The 21,675-nt window shown below is 40.7% G+C and overlaps 1 protein-coding gene and 1 pseudogene across 4 annotated transcripts in view; one reads left to right on the top strand and one right to left on the bottom strand.

Annotated features, from left to right (window-relative positions):
• The window catches only part of POC5 (POC5 centriolar protein), a 30,371-nt gene extending 9,172 nt beyond the window's left edge, over positions 1-21,199 (bottom strand). The window contains exons 1-11 of one of the 3 annotated variants that reach the window (XM_080924761.1): positions 21,020-21,199; positions 19,257-19,415; positions 17,951-18,040; positions 15,089-15,206; positions 10,425-10,502; positions 8,224-8,414; positions 6,217-6,393; positions 4,199-4,303; positions 3,282-3,461; positions 1,866-2,019; positions 226-497 (exon numbers count right to left, since the gene is read on the bottom strand). In XM_080924761.1, the coding sequence (XP_080780887.1) occupies positions 226-497; positions 1,866-2,019; positions 3,282-3,461; positions 4,199-4,303; positions 6,217-6,393; positions 8,224-8,414; positions 10,425-10,502; positions 15,089-15,206; positions 17,951-18,028 (1,353 nt within the window). In that variant the 5' untranslated portion in view covers positions 18,029-18,040; positions 19,257-19,415; positions 21,020-21,199. Of the gene's footprint in view, positions 1-225; positions 498-1,865; positions 2,020-3,281; positions 3,462-4,198; positions 4,304-6,216; positions 6,394-8,223; positions 8,415-9,388; positions 9,472-10,424; positions 10,503-15,088; positions 15,207-17,950; positions 18,041-19,256; positions 19,416-21,019 lie in introns of those variants that run through there. The other 2 variants (XM_080924763.1, XM_080924762.1) reach the window with 2 other exon arrangements.
• LOC308426822 (small ribosomal subunit protein eS24-like) lies at positions 17,073-17,461 on the top strand (annotated as a pseudogene). Its single transcript has one exon. The product of its transcript is annotated as a small ribosomal subunit protein eS24-like (transcript).
• Positions 21,200-21,675: the final 476 nt, after the last annotated feature.

Raw genomic sequence — 21,675 nt, 5'->3', positions numbered from 1 at the left:
ACAGAAGTGATAATTTTTACTACAAATTAATGTGGTCACTGCCTTGAGTGCTTTTCTGAGGGTTGGCTAGTCTGACACTGGCTTTTCCCCTCCATGTTCCACTTATATCCTGGGGAGATGAGATCTGGTCCTTGGTACCACATACACAAAATGAGCAAAGAATACAAAGCCCAACCCTCACAAACAAGACACACGTTTCAGAAGCCTTTCACAAACTGTACTGACCATTTCTTCCCGGGCCGAGGTAGCTATGGATCCTGCACTAAGAACAGAGATGGGAACGTGACCGGAAGAGGCTGATGTAGCTCCGGCAGAGGTCAGGGAAGCAGTGGAAGGAATGGCTGTGGCGCTGGCTGCTCCTGCTACTAATGTTGCAGAGGGCAGCAACTGCACTGCTGACGGCATTGTGGACAAAGAGGTATCCAAGTGAGCAGAAGGTTCTCTTCCTGGACCACCAGGGCCACTCTCTTCCTTTTTATTATTTGTGAAGTCAATTCCTACAAATCACAAATCCATTCAATTAACAGTAGCTCAAACTAAAACTACTACCCTCCAAACAGGGAAAAGACTAATGGCTAAAATACAGCTCTAATGAAAACGTAGATATTGGCCATCTTGGAGGTTCACTATTCGCTCAACAGCATCCGTATCACTAACTGGTTGATGTCAGTATTAACCACTAGCACCTCCAGAGAAGGTGAAGCTTCCACATGGGAAAGCTAACAAATGGTCTGCTCTTACGTCGAAGGTACGAGGCTGGACCAAGCTAGTGTCCTGCCACGGAAACACAACTGCAGGAACACATGTGGTCACCCAGGGGAAGGGCCTGTCCAACTTTTCCTGCTTCACACAGCCATCCTGACAAATGGCCTCTAATTAGAGCTTTGTGACCATCTTCCCATCAACATCCTCCATCTTTCCATTCATTACTTCTATCTGGACAAAAACAGGCTGTTTTCATTCTTGATAGTTTAGCAAGTCGTAAGTCAAAGAAATGAGTTCCTCCATGAAGATACATATTAAAATAAAGCCATCTTCCTGCTTAGCTAACTGCAGGAATGCTCTCCCACAAAGGGACCTCCTCCTGGATCTAGGGAATGGACGTCCAAAAGGTAGGACAAGGAGCCTCACCCAGTTTTTCTCCACCCACCTCAGAATTAGAATTCAACTGGTTTCCCTGGGACCACCTGAGTTTGAAAATCCTGTGAGATGTTTTGAATACTGAGGGGACACTGTGTTTAAAGACTTTCTACATGTCTTCTTTCCAGCCAATGCCTGGCTGTCAGCTCTGCCTATTACACACAGCAGTCATTACCCTGCTAAAGTTTAACAATACTTACAGTCCCAAGATCCTCCCAACCCTGGTGACAGCAACTGCTCCATATAAAACACCACTTACAATTTGAAAACTATACATACCCCTCCCCCCAGGCCTAACATGTTTTTGGCAAAAACCACCCTGCATATCCATGACTTAAAAACTTGAAAAGGTTGGGTGTAAACAGGAAGGTAAGCAACTCTTCCTGACATGGGCTCATCTATGATGTTTCTGTACAGAGGTAGCTGTTAAGTTTTTGATTCTTCTCTCTTTAACTGGGAGACATCATTATCACTTTTCTACTATGTCTAAGACTAACTGAAGCATCACATCTCAAGAGCTACCATCAGCTCTAAAGTACAGGACAATGAATAGAGTAACTCTTACGGTATACGTCCAGCTGGGTATGGCCTATGAAGCCACAAATGGGTGACGTGGGGACAAAACACACCACTGCACAGTATCATCAGTACAGACGCAGGCAGTCACTGATGTCCCCTCAAATTCCTTTGGAAACTGAGCAGAGAACCTTCCGTGAGTCACTTACCTGTGTCATTTTTGCTCTGAAATATGGTCATGGCCTCCAGATTTAACGCACACACTCCCCTCATGAACGCTTTCTTCATGGAGTCTTCAAAATGCTCTTTTTCCTGTTGCATTTTTTGAATCTCAGCCTTTGCATTTTCCAAAGCTCCAGATAACTAAAGAGTTACAAAAGTGTGTGTGTGTGGGAGGGTGATTAAAACACAAGAGAGATTATTATTGTCAAAAAACAAAGTTATAATTTGTTATCTATCTATCTATCTATCTATCTATCTATCTATCTATCTATCTATCTATCTATCTGAGACAGGGTCCAATGTGGCTCAGGCTGGCCTCTGCCTTGCTGTATAGACGAGGATGGCCCCTCTGCCTTCCAAGAGTTCAGATTATAGATATGTGCTACAATGCCCAGCAAAAATATCACATTTTTAAAAACTACACACCATTTATATAGGACATTTAACAAAATGTATTTATACAAGCCACATTCCTTTGAGAGGAAAAACTAACTAAAAATCGAATTTACATCCTCATGGAGATGGGAGGGCGTATGGGGAGGAGGTATGGAATGTGGAACAGTTAATAAAATTAAAAAGAAAATTTAACAGAATCTTTGAAAAGTGAATGCTAGTTACCAAATTTAAAGTACATATCGAACTTTGTTAAAACTTACTTTCCCATAGATCAAACCTAGAAAGACTACATCTTTTCTGTATGCCACTTTGAATTGCAGAAATTACATATTTTATACAATGTATTCATTTTTGTATGTGCTTGTACATGTTTGTGTGAATGCATGTGCTTATGTTTGTGCATGTGTAGGCCAGAGGTCAACCCCGGTGTTTTCTTCAGCTGTTGTCCACTTTGTTTTGTGACAGGCCTCTCACTGCAGCAGGACTCACTGACTGCTAGGCTGGCTGCAGTGAGGCCCAGGAGCCTTGTCTCTGCCTCCCTAGTGCTGGGATTACAAGAGCTTTGTAAAGCAGTAGACTCTGAGAACTGAACTGGGTTCTCATGCTCATAAGGTAGGCTGACTGCAGACTGAGACGTCTCTCTAGCTCTCTAAAATTTATTTCAATACTATTTAGTATTATAAGAAAGTTTGTTTTTTTTCCTTTTAATATAATTTCAAGAGACCCTTGCATCACCAATGTCTATTTTTCCCTCTCTTCATGATCCAAATATTCCCGTATGGAAACAATGGTAGGTTTATTATTGAAAATCAGAGGAAAATAATTCAATTTACATACATTTATGTAAGATAAACTTATATAGGAGCATAGTTCATTTAAATTAATAAAGATCAATATCTTCTATATTTTTGTTCTTAGCTATATATAAACACTAAAAGTCATAGCCAAGCTAATAGTGAGTTTATACATTTAATTCTGCAAAGTAGAAATTTTAAAAAGTAGCTTACCATAGCAAGTTTGGCTTCATAATCATTGGAGATCTGCACACATACTTCTTCAGCCCTTGCTTGGCACGCCCGTTCCACCACATCTTTCCACTGCCTCTGTACCACAGAATGCCAGCCCTTCCAGACTTTCTTCAGCAAAGTTCTCTGAAAGTACTGGTCAGCCAGTTTACTTTCATAAATCTGAACAAAAGCAACATCCAGAACAACCTTAGAACCAGGTAATGTAATAAAAATAACATAGTATAAGTCCACTAGCTCTGCTGGGTAGTGGGATAGAGAAGAGTTTGAACCCTCATTGAAAGTAGGTTGCACAAATCTAAGTCTGCAACCAACACCACCTGCATCACTCTATGTATGAATAGGTAATGTTTGTGAAGAGGCTGGGCTTAGGTATTTGCTATCATCAGCACTTCTTTTTGAGCCAGCCTCTGGCTATGTTGCTCAGGCTGGGCTCCAGTGGTTGCCCTGTATAGCTGAGAATACACATACACACTGCTGCCCTTAAGATGAGTCAGAAGTAGAAATAACATAGGAAGCAAATGACCTGTTTAAGATATATTTTTTTCCCAAATAACTGCTTCCAAGGTCAAGTTTGCTGGAGAGTTTCATTACCAGGATTTTTATAAGTTAGGCACAATCCTTATTAAACTACTATGAAGCAGCCAAAGGCTCTTTTGTCAATCTCTCTCTCTCTCTCTCTCTCTCTCTCTCTCTCTCTCTCTCTCTCTCTCTCTCTCTAATACAATTTGAGAGGTATTTTTCTAAGCAACATCAAAATCAATTTCCTTTGAAACTAGAGGACATTATGATCTAATTTATATTGACTCATTAGAAAACAAATCTTTGAGTTTGACAAAAGTTCTCATAAGTCACCCGAAAGTCTGGTATCTGAGTGTAGTTGTCTTTTTCATACTTACTTCCTGTCTGGATTTGACATGGCCGATTCTCCAGCGGAAGAAGCTTTTCATTAATTCTATCCTTTCCTTTTGCTTGCCGATGGCATGAGACAAGCTGGAAATCACCTGTGAGCAGTGATTAACCCCGTTACTGTAGTACTATGACAGCACATCGACTGTGGAGAGGGCACATAGCCTGAGATGTTTTATTCTTTTTAAACTAGATGGTGCCTGCCAGCTCAGTTTACTCATGTTCAGAAAGTGATTTTCTCACGTGAAAATGCTACAGAGAATTATAGACATCTAGCTATCAACTAACTTCTTTCTCTTGCTTTCCTTCCCTCCCCCTCCCTCCCCCTTCCCCACCTTGGGAACACTGTCTCACTATGTAGCTTAGGCTGGACTCAAACTTGTGACTCCTGTCTCAGAGTCCTGAGTGCTGGGCTTGCAGGCAAACGCTACCATGCTTAGCACAGACTATTATGACGAAGACCTTGTTTCCCAAGTGAATGTAGTAAGTATCAATGAATGATGGGGAGAAAGAAGGAAATCTTCATTGTGTGTATATCTTGTTATTCCTCAATAAAGTTTACATGAATGAAAATTAAGATACCTGTTAACAGTTAGGAAGAAACTGTGCTTGATAAGAAATCTTAAAAGTTTTGTTAAATGTACAGAAAGTCTTTATTTGCCTTATGAAAGAGCCTGGTTTGCAATGTTTTTCTAATCCTTGTTACTACCTTGGATATAAAAGTTTCTTAGTATTTAATTGGTTTGAACAAATTTATAAAGAGCTGTAGTTCTGTTTTAATGATTTTTCTTGAATGACATTATTACTATTTTTAAAAAAGCATTAAATTCATAAAAGAATTCTTTTTCTAAGACCTGAGTAACTGTAATATGCCCCTAGAATGAGCCACACTGATCAGACCTTAGTAAACCTCATACACTTACTACAAGACACTTGTTCCTATTTTGTTGTTTTCCCTTTGAGAAAGAGTCTTGCTATGTTCCCAGCTGGCCTCCAACCTGTGATCCTTCTTACCTCCCTCTCTTAAATTACAGAGATTACAGGCACACCATGCCAGCTTTGTTTGCCTTTTCAAAATAGAAAAGGGCATTCTAAGTTGTCTGCTACATTCTATATTTTAGGATGGATGGTGATGCATGGTTGCTTATTTTACTCATTTTCGTAAGTACAACATAAGCAGCACTCATTTGATGTATTTCAAGAGAAGAAAATTAGAACAGTTTTGAAGATAATAGAAAAAATGACAATGTTTCAAATAAAACAAACTACATGAACTGTTTGATTTTATACTATACCAGTAAAGAGTAAAAGCAACGTACATTTGAAAAACTAACATCTTGCCTGTGTGGATTATGTCTGTAATCCCAAAACTTGGGAGACTGTCAGGAGGACTTCCTGTTGAGAGGTTAGCCTGGGCTACATGTACTCTAAGTTGGAGGCCAGCTTAGGCTACACAGTGAGATTATTTTTAAAAAATCAGGCAATAAATAAGAAACCTTTAATCTGATTCATTAAGCAACTGTGTGCTGCTGCTTCCGGAGGCCTTGTATGAAATTTAGCACACCCTCATCCACAAACAGACAGGAATCAGCAGGGCACAGAGTCACTGCCCACTGTTTTGCTTAAGGTGTGAGATAAGGAGGCACAACACCTCAGACCAGTTTGAACTGGCAGGATTTGAAATGCTTACTGTCATCCACAAGGATGGTTAAGAACATGGGTAATGCTGACTCCTTGATGCTAAGACAATTACAAAATGATCAGGAAGAAAATCCTAGTATGTCTAGTTTGAGCAGGCTCTTAAAGCATCAGGAAATGCCAGAGCCCGAGGGCAAGGAAAACCCTAACTACACTCATATCTACTAGAAATGAGCCTGGGGCTGTGCGCTTTGTTTCACTGAAGCATTTCTCTCTGACTTATAGGAGCAGATAATCATTAGTCCTCAGAATTGTATTCCACTGGGACATCTGCTGAGTCTCACTCAAAGGGAGGCATAGGAAAGAGGACCTCATCCTTTCTTCCGATGGAAATCTCGAAGGCTTTCTGCAGCTCCTTCAAGTCATCGATCTGGCTTGACAGCTGCTTCACGATCACCGCGTGCTTTTCCTTTTCTTTTTTCATTTCCATTCGGTGCCAGTCAATAAAATTAAGTCTCCACTTACTTAGTTCAGATAAAATGTTTGTCTGAAAAGAAGACATAGTGAAAATAAGTAATTCGTTCTTTCAAACTACTTTTAAAATTAAACTGAAAATAAGAAATATTAAAAAGATTGACACAGGGCTATTAAAAATCATAACACACTAATAAATGATATTTGCAAGTTCAACAGTTATGGTTCTTCACAGTCCATCCACTATGTGGGGGATTTAGTTTTTTTCCCATTTTATGTTACTTTGTATGAAATCTTACGACATTAAACAAGTCTGGTTCATTCACAAAATTCCTTTGTGCAGCCATAGACTTCAATGTCCGCTCTACATCCGATTGGGTGTTCTGAAGAGTGGCTGAGCAGTTAACATTGCTCTTCTAGAGGACCTGGGTGCAATCCCTAGCACTCATAGGTGGCTAGCCATCTGCAGCTCTAGTCCTAAGAGATCTGATACCCTCTTCTGGCCACCTTGGGCACTGAAAACACTTTCATACACAGGTTAAACATCCCTACACATAAGATTTAAAAAACTAAAAATCTCAAAAGAAATGTAAGCGGAAGTGGATCAGGTGAAGAAACAGGAGTATGGGCTAAACTGAGGATGTGCGGGTTTAGAGGCTGTGGTAGGAGCTGAAACCACGGAACTGTGGTTTCCTCCAACAAGTCATTGCAATGGTCATCTTACAACAAAGCTAAGCCCTTTGATGCTAGTGACTGGCATGAGTAAAAGGACCAAGGACTCACTGGTCATCTGAAAACAGCAAAGCCCTTCAATAACAAACACGGTCAACTCACATAGAATAGGCCAATGGTTAGCTGCACAATCCTGCAACATGTTCCCCTATTATCTCAGCGAGGGGAGGGTGGGAGAAATTGGTGTCAGACTATTTCCAGAGTTTAAAGTTTCATAACAGGAAACTATGTCACAGAATTCACATGATCATAATTTTCCATGGATATAAATGTATAACTACATGCTTTGGAAAAGTTCATTTTCTCAGTTTTTAGAACAGTTAAATAATATTACTTTAAAGATATCCATTTGATTTAATTATGTGTAAGTCTCTGTTTGGTATGTGAATATGAATGCAGGGGCCCACAAGACCAGAGGTGGGAGATGTCCTGGACCTTGAGTTCTGGTAGGTTGTAACCCACTGACATGGTGCTGGGAATTGAACACCAGTCTTTTGCAATAGCATTCTTGCTGCTAACCACTGTCCAATCTCTCCAGCCTGTTCCATTAAAATATTAGCAGAAACCATTTTTAATACTGTGTTTTAAAAGTGACATTTCTGTAATGTTGATTATTGGTAGGTTATTAACATCACCAAACAAAAATAGTGTTATAGATTCATCAGACATATATTATGGCACTATAAAATTAAGATCTATCAGTGAAGTATAAATTTCTAAACCTAAAAGGTCTTGGGACTCCAGGTGTGTGGCCCTCCTAAGCCCCAGGTCAGCACTAGGCTCTAAAGATGTCAGTCATTACTGTAGGTTAGCAGGAGGCAGGAGGCAGGATGCTCTTTAAAACACATGAAAATGTGGTGGGACATAAAATATCCTAACACCTCCATAAACCTTGCAAATCTAAGTATGGTTTAGAAACCTGTAATATTACCGATGTGTGTAACAAATATGTAATCGTTGGCCCTACTAAAACATACTGAGCACTAACCCACAGTTTAACAAGACACTGAGGCAGTTCATATATGCATTCAAGATTGAGAGACATTCAAGATTGAAAGGAAGGAAGGAAGGAAAGAATGAGAAAAAAAAGAAGAAGCAAGCAAGCAAACAAAGAGAGACTAGGCTCAAGTGTTAGACTACAAAGCTTACTGCAACTGAGCAACTGTAATACCTTAAGACCTGAACTCCAGTGGTCAAGTATATTCTCCAACTTCTGAAAATTTTCATCAGAGATAAGATTATCATCCACAATTATTTCATGGGCATTTGTCCGAGTAGAAATAGAGGCTGGTGAGGAAGAGTCACCTAAAAAATGTGGGCTGAAAAAGTCCATCACTGGATGAGGTGGCTTCCTGGGTGACCCTAGAAGAAAAACACAGCAACCAAACAGCAGTCAGGTCAGCTGGGAGCCATCTAACTGGCAGAGTCATGTCAAAAGGCTACAAGATGTCTGTCAACTCTGGAGGCCGAGAAAAGAACACAGAGAAACTACTCTTGATATATATGTATTTTAGCGTGGGCATTTCTAGTATTAGTGCTGTCATTGACTGAGGGTTGACAGGCATGGAATGCCTCCTACACCCCTTCCATCCTTCACAAACAACTCCTGTGGCAAACAAGGACGTGTCATACAGCATGGTCCAGCCTGAACTGAGTGTGATCACATTCATATTAACTAAATGCCTTTTATGTTTCTGCAATAAAAATATAAGGGTTAACTTTCAACATGTGCTATCCTAAAAGGTAGGCATTTTCTCAACAATAGGAGAACACTGTGGCTCAAAGAGTTAATTGACCTTGGTGAGGCAGTGGTCTATAGATCACTCTTGCTTCATTTTCAATGTTGGTGCTGTCCTTAACATTGCTAGAATTTAATAATATAAAAGGGCTAGTCATTCAGTTTATTAGATAGGCTGTTAACCTCTAACATGTAGATAAAAAATGTGTACACCAAACTATATGCATGTGCATATATATAAACAACTATCACTTGCCATTACCCAGTGAGGCGAGGGAGAGCCAGAAAGACCCCTGGCTTCTATGTTTAAAAAGGATAAAGTAGAAAAGTCAACATCCCACTACAGAGCTATTGGAATCAGACAACCTCTGTCACCATTTCTCATGGGTCCCACATTAACTATGAAGGTCAAATAACCAAGACTGACACTTGTCTCTTATCCTTGAAGAATGAATCAAGGACAGAAGTACTATAGAACTTGTTTTGTAAAAGCAAATCTTTCCAGAACTCCTTGCAAGAGGGAATATTATTCCCTAAATTGTATATCTGCTACGCAATAAATAGGGTGTGGGATGGTCATCTGTGAGATATCACCTACCCATTCTGAGGATGGTCAAAGCACCCAAGGAGCTGGGCAGAAAGACAAAGTGCACTCATAGTCTTTTACTGGGTTCTACAAGTAGAGAGGCAGAAGGCTCTGCTTTCCTGCTTTGTTTTTCTGAGATAGGGCCTATGTCGTCCAGGTTGGTCCAAATCTGGCTATCCTCTTGTCCTAGCGTCCTAACTGGTAGGGTTACAAGCATACTGCACCATGTCCAATAGGCACTGTAGTTCTATTGTTGAGAAAAAAAAAATATAGTCCCCATTTACAAAATAGAATCATATGACTTAAGGACTTGAAAGACCATCTGCAATAATATTGCCCAAGATTCTTACAGCCGAAGAAACATGAAGGCAGACATTTCTTACAAAGTGGCTTAAATGGTTCGGCATTAGCAAAGCCATACTGTAGAGCAGGGAAAATCTCCACCCCTGTTGTTCACATCTATACCATGTAAAGTAAACAGGTTGAGGCTGGTTCTAGTAAGCTCACAATCCCCCCTTCACCACCAGGCTCTCTTTGAACACTTCTGATTCAACACGATCGCAACAGTATGGATGAACGAGCAGCCTTACTTTATTAGTTACCTTTGCCATTGCTTCCTAATTGTAGAAAGTATACATTACTTTTAGGTTATTTTCAGTAACAATGATTTATTTTAAAATAAATCCAAGCTAAAGGTGAACACTGTGTCAAGTGATATAAATATATATGATATAGATCATTACATTGTGAATATATTTTCCTGAAAGTTGAAGAGCAGTACATTGGTTTATGCTTATGAATGACGTATTAATTGGCTGGACTAAGACCTCACTAAATCTTTAAGACTGTCTTCTTTCTAAAGGCACTGGAAAGGATGCCAGGCACTGTAATTATTAACTGGTCTTAGCTGCACAATTTTGGAATGTGAAATTATTTTAAATATCACTTAAACTAGCAACAATAGCATTTTAAAAGTCTGGTTCAGTAATATGCTGACTTATTCTTTCTAATACACTGTAATTGATGAAACAAACTGAAGTCATCCTACCTGATTTTGAATGGCTTGAAATATTTATATCAGATCCTTCTCCAACTTCCAGTGCAGTTTCTCCTATAGGGTTATTTCCTGCCAAAAAAGGGTTTTAAAATTAAACTAAGCACTTAAAACAAAATGTGTGTCCATCATGTACAAGACAATAGCTTCACTGCCACATTCATGTAGGCAGATAACACACATACTTCCTTACTGCTTTCCCCACTCCTCTGGGTCCCCTTCTATTCAAATAGCACCCCTTCTACTTTTATGTCTTAAATAAACTTTAAAAAATCCATATGTGGAAAAAATGCAAATCAAGCCTGGCTTGTTTTGCTTAACTTGATGATGCCCAGGTTCCATTATTTTTTCTGCAAACAACATGGTGTGTGTTTCATGGCTGAGTCACATTCCTCTTACAGGGTGGCTACTGTGAACAGTGCTGCAGTAAACACAGTGAGCAGGTACCGTACGCCAGCTCTCATGTCTGACTGGTAGCTGGGTCACATGGTAGCTCTGGCTTTAGTTTATTTTATAAATCTTACATGCTTTATTTAAAAAAAACTTGCAAATAAATCATACATGAAAATTAACCAGACTCACAGTCTACACAATGCAACAGTTAGAACTGTCATTCAGAACAAAGTTGTGAAACTCTACATTAAATTTTATACTTTTAGTGTTGAACACATTTTTATGCATTTACCATCAAAACCAGAAAGTCCACGACAGAATTAGAACTAGAAAAACAACTAGCTTTATACTGTTTTTTATACCTCATGTCCATTCATGAGTTCTGAGAGCAACCTCCACAACGTCTCTCCCAGCCCTGCCACACTGTGGTAGAGTCTCTATTCCTTAGTTCTGCATTTGGTATATTTTGTGCTCTGGATGACAGCTTTTCTGTTGGGTAAGATGGGGATCTCAATATGCTTTTAATTTGATTTCACTGATTGCTAAAGAAGTTAAATAGCTTTCATGTATTTATTGCTCAATTGTTCTTTATTTGAGGATGCTTGCTCACTTTATATCTACCTTATGTAATGTATACAGGCATATACTATATAGATATATCTATAAAATACATGCATATTTCTCTATACTATGTACTGGAGTTACAGCCTGTGTGTATAAATGAGGGGCATGCATATGCCACAGCATGCTTGTCCTCCATCTTGTTGAGACAGGTCTCTGCTGTTCATGCCAACTACCTGACCTTTGAGCTTCCAGAGGTTCTGTCTCTGCCTTCCATCCTGCCTGCAGGAACTCTAAGATTACAGACACATGGGTTCTGGGAAGCCCACACTTAAACCCTCAAGCTTACATGGCAAGCACTTTGCCTGCTGACGGCCCTGCGCAGCTCTTGCCTGTTCATATTTATGAGTCTGCAGCACTTCCGTTTGCTCAGTAGGAACTGTACATTAAGAACTCAATGCACAGCCTGACAGCGGTGGTGCCTGCCTTAACCCCAGCCCTCGGGAGGCAGGGGCAGGCCGATCTCTGAGTTCTAGGCCAGCCTGGTCTATAGAGCTCCAGGACAGTCAGGGCTACATAGAGAAACCCTGTCTGAAAAGAAAGAAAAGAAGAAAAAGATACTAAATGTAACTAAAATATGATTGATAATATATAATGAATGAACAATGAATAAACCCAAGGTTTATATCTTTAAAAAAATAAAACTTAGGTAGAAAAATTCTGCCATAGTGAATTATTTATGCAGCAGTCTGAGGACAGGAATACAGTGTGTGTGTGAAGATCTACAGATGTTGGAAATGAGGAAGGGACTAGGGCTCACTCAGCAGAAACTCAGGAGCTGTTTGCCTCTGTGAAATGCAGCTATCTGATGCCTGCCTATGTTGACTGTCTAACCCTCTAAAGAGTATTTATTCAGGACCCATGAGATGTCTCAGTAGGTAAAGATGTTTGCTGCCAAGCTTGACAACCTAAGTTCAATCCCTAGAATGCACACAGTGGAAGGAAAGAACAGACTCTTGATGTCACGTGCATACACACATGTGCATATACACATAAACAAATACATGTAAGGACAAGAGTGCTTACGCAGAATGAATCGTTAGAGCTTGATCTTTACTAAATAAGGAATTAAAAGGGGGAAAAGAGCTTGCTTTCTGTTGCTTCCTTTAACTCCTTTATCAAAGCACAACCTGGCTTGCATCAGATACTAGATCTACTGCTGAGAGTCACAAATAGGTCCACCCTTGTCCTGATGACCCAAGCTATTCTCCAAGCCACATAAACACTGCCAGCAAATTATCAGTATGGGGTTCACAGAGCAATTTAAGGGATACTGAGGGCAGTATTGAGATTACCTTTAGATGGTGGGCATTTAGTTTTTCAAAATAATCCTGGCATAAAACTTGTAGATCCAGAACTGGGGCATCTAATCTATTCTACTGCCCCTGCCTCCCGAGGGCTGGGGTTAAGGCAGGCACCACCGCTGTCAGGCTGTGCATTGAGTTCTTAATGTACAGTTCCTACTGAGCAAACGGAAGTGCTGCAGACTCATGAATATGAACAGGCAAGAGCTGGGCAGGGCCGTCAGCAGGCAAAGTGCTTGCCATGTAAGCTTGAGGGTTTGAGTGTGGGCTTCCCAGAACCCATGTAAAGAGATAAATCACTTGTGTGTTGCTGAGTTCATTTTTTTCATAAAGTTAAAAGTCAACTGAAGTTTAAATAAAAACCCAGTTGTCAAAAGAGCCAAGAATGACAGTAAAACGTAAGGCAGGCCAACATTATATGGCTTCACACCATGGATTAAGAAGAACCCATTGATGGTAAGTGTATTGGCTGGTTTTGTGTCAACTTGACACAGGCTGGAGTTAATCACAGAGGAAGGAGCCTCAGTTGAGGAAATGCCTCCATGAGATCCAGCTGTGAGGCATTTTCTCAAGTAGTGATCTGTGGGGAGGGCCCAGCCCATTGTGGGTGGTGCCATCCATGGGCTGGTAGACCTGGGTTCTATAAGAAAGGACAGCCTCTTCAACAAATGTTGGTCCAACTGGCACTCAGCATGAAGAAGAATGAAAATAGACCCTTTCTTATCTCTTTGTACAAAGCTCAAGTGTAAGTGGATCAAAGATCTCCACATTAAACCAGGTACACTGAAACTATTAGAAGAGAAAGTAGGGAAAACCTTAGAACACATAGGCACAGGAGAAAATTTCCTGAACAGAACACCAATGGCTCGTGCTCTAACGTCAAATATCGACAAATGGGACTTAATGAGATTGCAAAGTTTCTGTAAGGCTAAGGACACTGTCAAGAAAACAAAACAGCAGCCAACAGATTGGGAAAAGATCTTTACCAACACCACATCAGATAGAGGCCTAATATCCAAGGTATACAAGGAACTCAAAAAGCTAGACACCAGAGAATCAAATAACCCTATTAAAAAATGGGGTACAGAGCTAAACAAAACGTTCTCAGTTGAGGAACACCAAATGGCCAAGAAACATCTAAGGAAGTGCTGGACATCCTTAGCCATCAGGGAAATGCAAATCAAAACAACCCTGAGATTCCATCTCATACCAACCAGAATGGCTAAGATCAAAAATTCAGATGACAGCAGATGCTGGCGAGGATGCGGAGAAAGAGGAACACTTCTCCACTGTTGGTGGGGTTGTAAACTGATACAACCACTCTGGAAATCAGTCTGGCGATTCTTCAGAAAATTGGACATAATACTACCTGAAGACCCAGTTATTCCACCTCTGGGCATATACCCCAGAGAAGCTCCAACATACAACAAAGACACATGCACCACAATGTTCATAGCAGCCCTATTTATAATAGCCAAAAGCTGGAAAGAACCCAGATGTCCTTCAGTAGATGCATGGATACAAAAATTGTGGTATATTTATACAATGGAATACTACTCAGCTATCAGAAACAATGACTTTATGAAATTCTTAAGAAAATGGATGCATCTAGAGAATATCATCCTGAGTGTGATAACCCAGTCACAAAAGAACAGACATAATATGCAGTCACTGGTAATTGGATACTAACCCCAGAAAGTTCTGAACACCCCAGAAACTCCAACTCACAGACTATATGAAGTTCAAGAAAAAAACAAAAGCCCCCCCCCAAAAAAAGAAAGAAAAAAGAAAATGAAAAACCATTATGCTTAGTCTTTACACACCAAGAAAACTTTTTTTCCAGGTTACATCTTGTTTTACATGTACTTTATGCTCATTGTAACTAGTAAGATTTTAATGCACACTATCAAACCTTAAAAAAAATCAAGTACTGATAATAGTGTATTTGTATACTTTTATGCAAAAATGCTTAAAATCTGTACATTTATCTTTTTTAAAATAAAGTTGTTCAATTTAAAAAAAAAAATAAGAAAGCAGGCTGAGCAATCCAGGGGAACAAGCCAGTAAGTGACATCCTTCCATGGCCTCTGCATCAGCTCCTGCTTCCTGACCTGCTTGAGTTCGGGTCCTGACTTCCTCTGGTGATGAACAGCGATGTGGAAGTGTAAGCTGAATAAACCCTTTCCTCCCCAACTTGCTTCTTGGTCATGATGCTTGTGCAGGAACAGAAACCCTGACTAGGACAGTAAGGGACATTTCCAGCTACATCAGCACCACCGACAGACTCAGGATCTTGAGTGTATCTTGATGACTGTAAATAACCTGGTTGGTGAAGCATACCAGCTAGTGTAGGGAATCTATCCGGAACCACTTCTCCTTTAAGGTGAGATGGCTGTGGAGCACTGGATTCAACATTTGCATTCACAATAGCATAGCGAAGCAGTTCTTCATACTCCTCCTGCGAGAAGCCGAGAACAGCGATGTATTACAGCAGTTGCAATGCTGCATCCAAACACTCATTTTGTTGTTAAGAAATCTACTTGACCACATTATAGCCACATACTTACCACAATACAGGAAAGCTTAGCACTTTTGCTAAGCTTGAGTCTTTTGAGTGCTTCTGGTATGACTTTGACATTTATAATGAAAAGTTTAAAGAGGACACAGATGTTGGTGATTCAATATAACACTTTTTTGTCTCTTTCTTACATTTCATATCAATTTAACTAAAGATGAGTCAAGACATGCTATTAAAAGCTATCACTTCCAAGAACTTAAATTGAAACTCAGTTTATATTTTCTCTCTCCATTCTGCCTTTCCGAGAGTTTGATTCCCCCAAGCCCCGCCCTCTCTTTCTCAGAGGATTTCTCAATATTCCCCAGATTGGGAGTTGCTATGTAGCCCAGGCTGCTATTAATCCTTGATCTTCCTGCTTCAGCCTCCTGAGTGACCTGCAGCACAGGCAGCACACCCCAGAAGGCACCAGGACTTCCTGATATCATGTAACTCAAAAGGAGTGGGCTGGGTGGCTACGCTTCTGAAGCCACGCTCATCAAGGCAGCTGGTTTACTTTTGATGCTGCTGTTAAAAGAAAATGCCATGATTTGAATTTACAAAAATAAGTATGTATGAGTGTAACTCTGAATTTTAAGTAAAATTGTCTGTAAAAGGAATTTTACTATTCTGCCTGAAAATTGTGAAAGTTCAATGTGAAAGAGTGAGATGGTTTGATTTCTAAGTTAGGTTTTACTTCACATACACACACGCATTAAAATTAGGTGAAAGAAGTACAATTTTTTTATGCAGTGTGTATTAGTGACACAGAAGAAGAGAAGCAGATACCCATATAGTGACAGAAGAAAGTCAGAAGACAGAAAACCTTAACACCAGAACCCTATTCATAAGGTTATAACCAACTCCTCTTTGTTAGTGATGCCCTTCACGGCAATAAGCACAGAGTTTGAACTGCTTCCTAGCACCTAGGAAGTAAACAGGTGTGAATATAAGCATCCAGGTAGTTGAAGCACTCAGGTCTGGAGAGAAGAGGTTCAGGAGTTTGAAGCTAGCCTGGGCTAAAGATACAAAGTAAAACTCTGTGTTAGGAAAACAAATTATGTAGGAAGTCATAATGTTTAATTTTCATATTGACAAAAGTAATTACAATTCTTTAAAAAGGTTAAAATATTTTTAAGTTAAAGATTTTTTAAAATCATATCTGGTTGTTAAAATAAAGAAAAAAAGCAACCTTAACTTGATAAGATTTGTTAGGATAAAATACAAGGTATTCATTGGTCTGTGTAAACCTAGACCGTAATAAAATAATGTAGAGAATTCCAAGTGTCCTGCAGTAGCCTTGCTAATTGACCAGGAACACCCATATCTGCTTTTTTCCTGTAACAGGCCCCAGGGTCTGACCTGGGCAAATGGTCATCTTCTTGCTTCACCTCCCTGCCGCTAAGGTAGTTAGAAAGCACGGCCTGTGGGATTTGAGTATCTCAAGTAAATAGTACACCCTTACCTAGGCAGTCTAACTCCTCTGTCAGTGTCCAGGCTCAAGGTAGCAGATGCCAGTGTAGATGATGGCAAATGCAGTGGTGATAGGAGCGACAACCTCCCTGCACAGAACATTAGAGAGCCCTGGGCCCTAGAATCTCAGATGGCTGACCTTCTGTTACTTTTCATTAAAGATGAAAGCATTTGGCAGAGGCGGTTGAATGAGAACATTTCACAGAATGTCCCGAAATTCTGAGTTTTTTTTTTTTTTTAATGTGTTGAAGCCTTTGCACTCTTCTCCTCCTCTATAGCTTTGGCACCGTAGCCACCATGAATGACATGGTAACCATCCTGACCAGGAAGTGCATGACAAACTGTCTGCTTCAGAGGAAACAGGTGGTCATCGCTGTTCCTTCATCCTGGGAAGGCAACAGTACCCAAGACAGAAATTCGGGAGAAGCTGCCAAATGTACAAAATCACACCAGAGGGCATCTTTGTGTTTGGATTCAGAACCCACTTCAGGGTTTGGCATGATCCCTGATCTATGATTCTTTAGATTATACAAAGAAGAAGGAGCCTAAACACAGACTCGGAGACATGGTCTTTATGAGAAGAAAAACACGTCCTGCAAACAGCAAAAGGAACACAAGAACAGAATGAAGAAGTCAGGGGGACTATAAAGGCCAATGCTGGTGCTGGTAATAGACCAAAGGAGTAGATCTGCGGTGACTTATGTTCTGCTGTGATGTGCAGGCTTCTGAGAGGACAAACTAAAAAGCTTCTCGAAAGAAAGAAAGAAAGAAAGAAAGAAAGAAAGAAAGAAAGAAAGAAAGAAAGAGAAAGAAAAAGCTTTTTCAGAAAAAGCTTGAACAGTCCCTCGATATTTTCTGAAAACTGAAAATAAGACACTCTCCAAATGAACAGAGTTGATGAGACTGTAAATGCAAACACTTCACTGTGAAGAGAATGAGTAAACGAAAAATGCACTTTAGTTTTGCCACAAATTAATACTTTGTTTACATTTTTTTGAGAGTAGGGTCTCTTTATGTAGCCTGACTGTCCTGGAACTCTCTATGTGGACCCTGCTGGCCTTGAACTCATGGAGGTCTCTCTACCTCTGCCTTCTGAGTGCTGGAATTAAAGGTGTGCACCATTATACTGGGCTTTATAATTTTTAAAGTCACAATCCATTTACATGTCTTCCTACCTGAAGGTCTGTGGAGACTGAATGATCAGAGTCATTGTGAGCAACATGAAGTGAACTCTTGTCCTCTTCAGACGACATTCTGCACAAATACTGTAAAATAGCACAAGTTAACTTTAGTTGCCTCTTTAATACCTAAGCCAAGCTTTTAAATACATGAAGTGCAACAGTGCTCTAACTTGCAAATATTTTTCATATCATTTAAAAGCAATCAATTTAAACTCAACATACTGAGCAGTTATAAGCAAGAAAAACAGGGCCAAAGAAGTGGCTTACTTCAAACATTAGTGTTTCTATAATATTCTGAAAGAGATGTGCTAAGCACACAAAAGACTGAAGAAAAATGCTTCAGAATACTTTCTTGCAGGGTCAGGAGGGAAGAGCATTTGGTCACTGGCCTTCAGCCTTATGTAACATCCCAGGGACCAAATACTTTCCTGTGACATATTTAACTAAAGCACCCTAAGAATTTGTGTAAATTCCCTTCCTGAGATACTTACATTTTGGGAATATTATTTTAAGAAAATTAAGTTTATAAATTACAACATACTGAAACATACACATAGAAATCGTTAAATGTTTTAACAAAGAAAACTATGGGGGGTGCGAATTTAAAAGGCAAATAGTAACTATTCAGACTACGTGAACACCAGTAAGTCAGATAGCATGGCCCAGGTACTGAGACCCGGGAGATGTGGCAGTCCATCCTGAGACAGACTCAAGATAGAAACAGCTGCATAGGCCAAGACACAGAGGCATGACAAGTGTCTGAAAGAGATTTAGGGTGCTTGGTTAGGCTGAAACAAAGTAAGACTCGAATACAGATCAAACAAGAAGGGACAGTTACAATTATGATCTTTCATATTCCAAGGCTGAACTGTTACATAACATTAAATGTGTGAAATGGCTCATGTGACCAGCCTTGTTATTACTGGTTTCTATTCGCCATGCTAAGGACTGGATGCTCACAGAGCTATGCGGGTCAGGGTGAGACCTTTGCTGCAGAGATACATCTCCAAACATTGCTTCAAAACACTGATATTTTAAAAACAGCTTCAGGGCAGATTGGGATTCTAATAGAGGGTCCAATCGAGAGTTAGCTGTAGTAACCCAAGCAGTAAAGGTTGTTTTCAGAATGAGCATAGAGACAATGAGAATACAGCCTTGGCCAGGCTTTGAGGTGACAGCTGTGCTCCGGTGGTGATAATTTGGGCTCATGATCAATGACCACTTACATCATCCAAGTGGGAAATGCTGATGCCAGCAGATCTGTGTCCAGAGTAACTAGATGAAACACACTACTACTCACCGAACCAAGGGCTGTGGGACAGTGAGACTGGGAGGAAGGTCAGCGAGTTCAGTACCACTGCATCAGCATGAGGTTGACTCTGAAGCACCGAGTACAGCGGTGGGCACGATGTAGTCAGCCTTCAGTATCCCTCGGTTCCTTGTCCATGGATTCACTCAACTGTGGGCCAAAAGTATTTCTTAAAGTCACATTGGTACTGAACATGCAGACTGTTCCTGTCACCATCCCCTAGACAATTCCATGCAAGCACTACTTACCCAGCATTTATACTGTATTAGGGTTATAAGTAAATCAGACGGGATGCTATGTCTGATAGGCTATACACAAACACTACACCATTTTATACAGGTCTCTTGAGCATCTGTAGATTTAGGTATCTGCAGGATCTGGGCATCAATCTGCTGACTGTGGTTACAGAAGGAGCTGTTACGTGACTACACTGGCCACTCAGGACATAGCTCCACGAACTGGAATTCATAATGGCTAGGATGTGCGTAGTCTAGAGACCTTCATTACAAGCATAGGTTGCAGATTTAGATTGAGGAGGCACTGACCTCTTAGGGGCTACTAAAGAAACAGGGATGAATGGGATTACCCATTATGGTAAAGAACTATTATCCTGCAGACCAAACACAATTGCACGTTTATTTTCTAGAAGGACTTTTAGCTTCAAATATGATTTCAAAGGAGTTCATAATCCTAACAGAGGGCTTCTGTGAGAAGATCAATCTAACACTGCTCACTTTTAAGGAACAGAGTGAAGAGTCAGCAGGAAGACTGGAAGAAGCCAGAACATTGGAACTGAGTGAGGAACAGTAGGAGGGTCACTGGCCAAAAAGGCAAGGAAGGCCCTCAACATGCAGCTCAGGAAGCTGTTGTGACAACTCTGACAGTTTCAGCTGCTTCTGGACCAGGCCTCAATTACAGATTGCTAAGGAAATTATTGAGATAAAGACACTGAAGATGGGAGAGATGAAGGGAAAACCATGGAATAGAAAGCCAGGCTGCAGCCAGATTGTGGAAAGGGAATTTCTTTTATTCAGCATTGGTATGAATACACAGGGTAAGTAAACTACATCTGAGCTAGACCATCTTCCACTAAGCCATGTAGGGAAGATAAAATAAGCACGGATATGAATCAAGGAATGACTACTTCACTAATTTCAAATTAGCCACTGTGGTAATTCGGTCTGTTCTAATTTTAATTACATCTTCCCTTATTACTTCTTTGCAGGCCTGGAACTGTGGATTGTTTTAGTAACAAATGGGCTGGTGTGATCAGACATCAGTATTGTTTCTTAAATACATACTGCAGTCAGAAAATGACTGTACGTTTGGAAAATATGTTATCTGCCATTTACCCTGCTCTTTGCAAACAGGCATGAAAATTAACATGAGGCTCTCGACAACAGTAGCCTCTCATCAGTTTCTGGGCTCAGAGTGATGCTTTAGTAGGTGACATACATCATTCTACTACATTCGCAGTACTCTTTAACTTAAGCAAAAACAAGATAGTCTGAATGCTTCTCTTTGCCAAAGGTACAGCTTAACTGAAAAGCGGGCTCCGGGAACGGACCAATGTGTAACTGGCAGCAAGGTGACTTCCCCTGTCCAAACCGCACTCAAAAAGAGGGCGAGCGCTAGTCCCTTCCAAGTTTTCTTTCACCACCCTCCAATCCGGTTCCATTTAAACCCAATTCTTTCTTAATAAAACACGATGTTATGTCTGACTATCTCCCCACGTCCTAAAGAACAGGACCTACTTAGTTTGCATCACTTGTGTCCTCTTCTTTCTGGGCACCTCCAGGGACAATGTCGCCAAAACTCACTGGTAGGAACCGACCTGGGCGCCGCCACCGGTACCCACCGTCTCCGCCAAACTTCGACTCCTGCCTCACCGCGACAGCCGGCGTCGCCGCCGCAACCACAAGCAAGCACAGCAACTCCCCTAGCAGCCACTTGACAGTTTCAAACTGAGGGCCCAGATGAAAGACATCCCTGATCATTGGTCCACAGCTTCAGCAATCTTACATTTGATTGGTGCTCGAAAAGTGGGTGGGGCCTAAGGGGGTCTCAGACGGAGAAGCCGGAAGTCGGAGATTTACAGGCAAAGGCCCGCCCAGAGTTCCTGGTACATGGCGCATGCTCAGTGCTGCTCTGTTGCTGAGGACTACTACGGGGCGGCACTGTGGACATATTTAACTGATCCTCGCAAGTCTGGGAAAGCTCCGTGCTTTGATTTTCAAAAAGAAGGAAGATCTAGGCCCAGAGCCTCCAGGTTTAGTTTCATTCACAGAATCACTGGCCTGGCAGCTGCTCTTTTAAAAATACAAATGTCCGACGCGCTCTATTGATTTCTTTAGGGACTCTGAGTTTAACAAATTATGTCGGTAATTCTGAGGATGAGGGTATAAAATAT

This window comes from Micromys minutus (assembly GCF_963924665.1).
Source record: "Micromys minutus genome assembly, chromosome: 11".
NCBI classification, from domain to species: Eukaryota; Metazoa; Chordata; class Mammalia; order Rodentia; family Muridae; genus Micromys; species Micromys minutus.
This window is presented reverse-complemented; position numbering and strand designations above follow the sequence as displayed.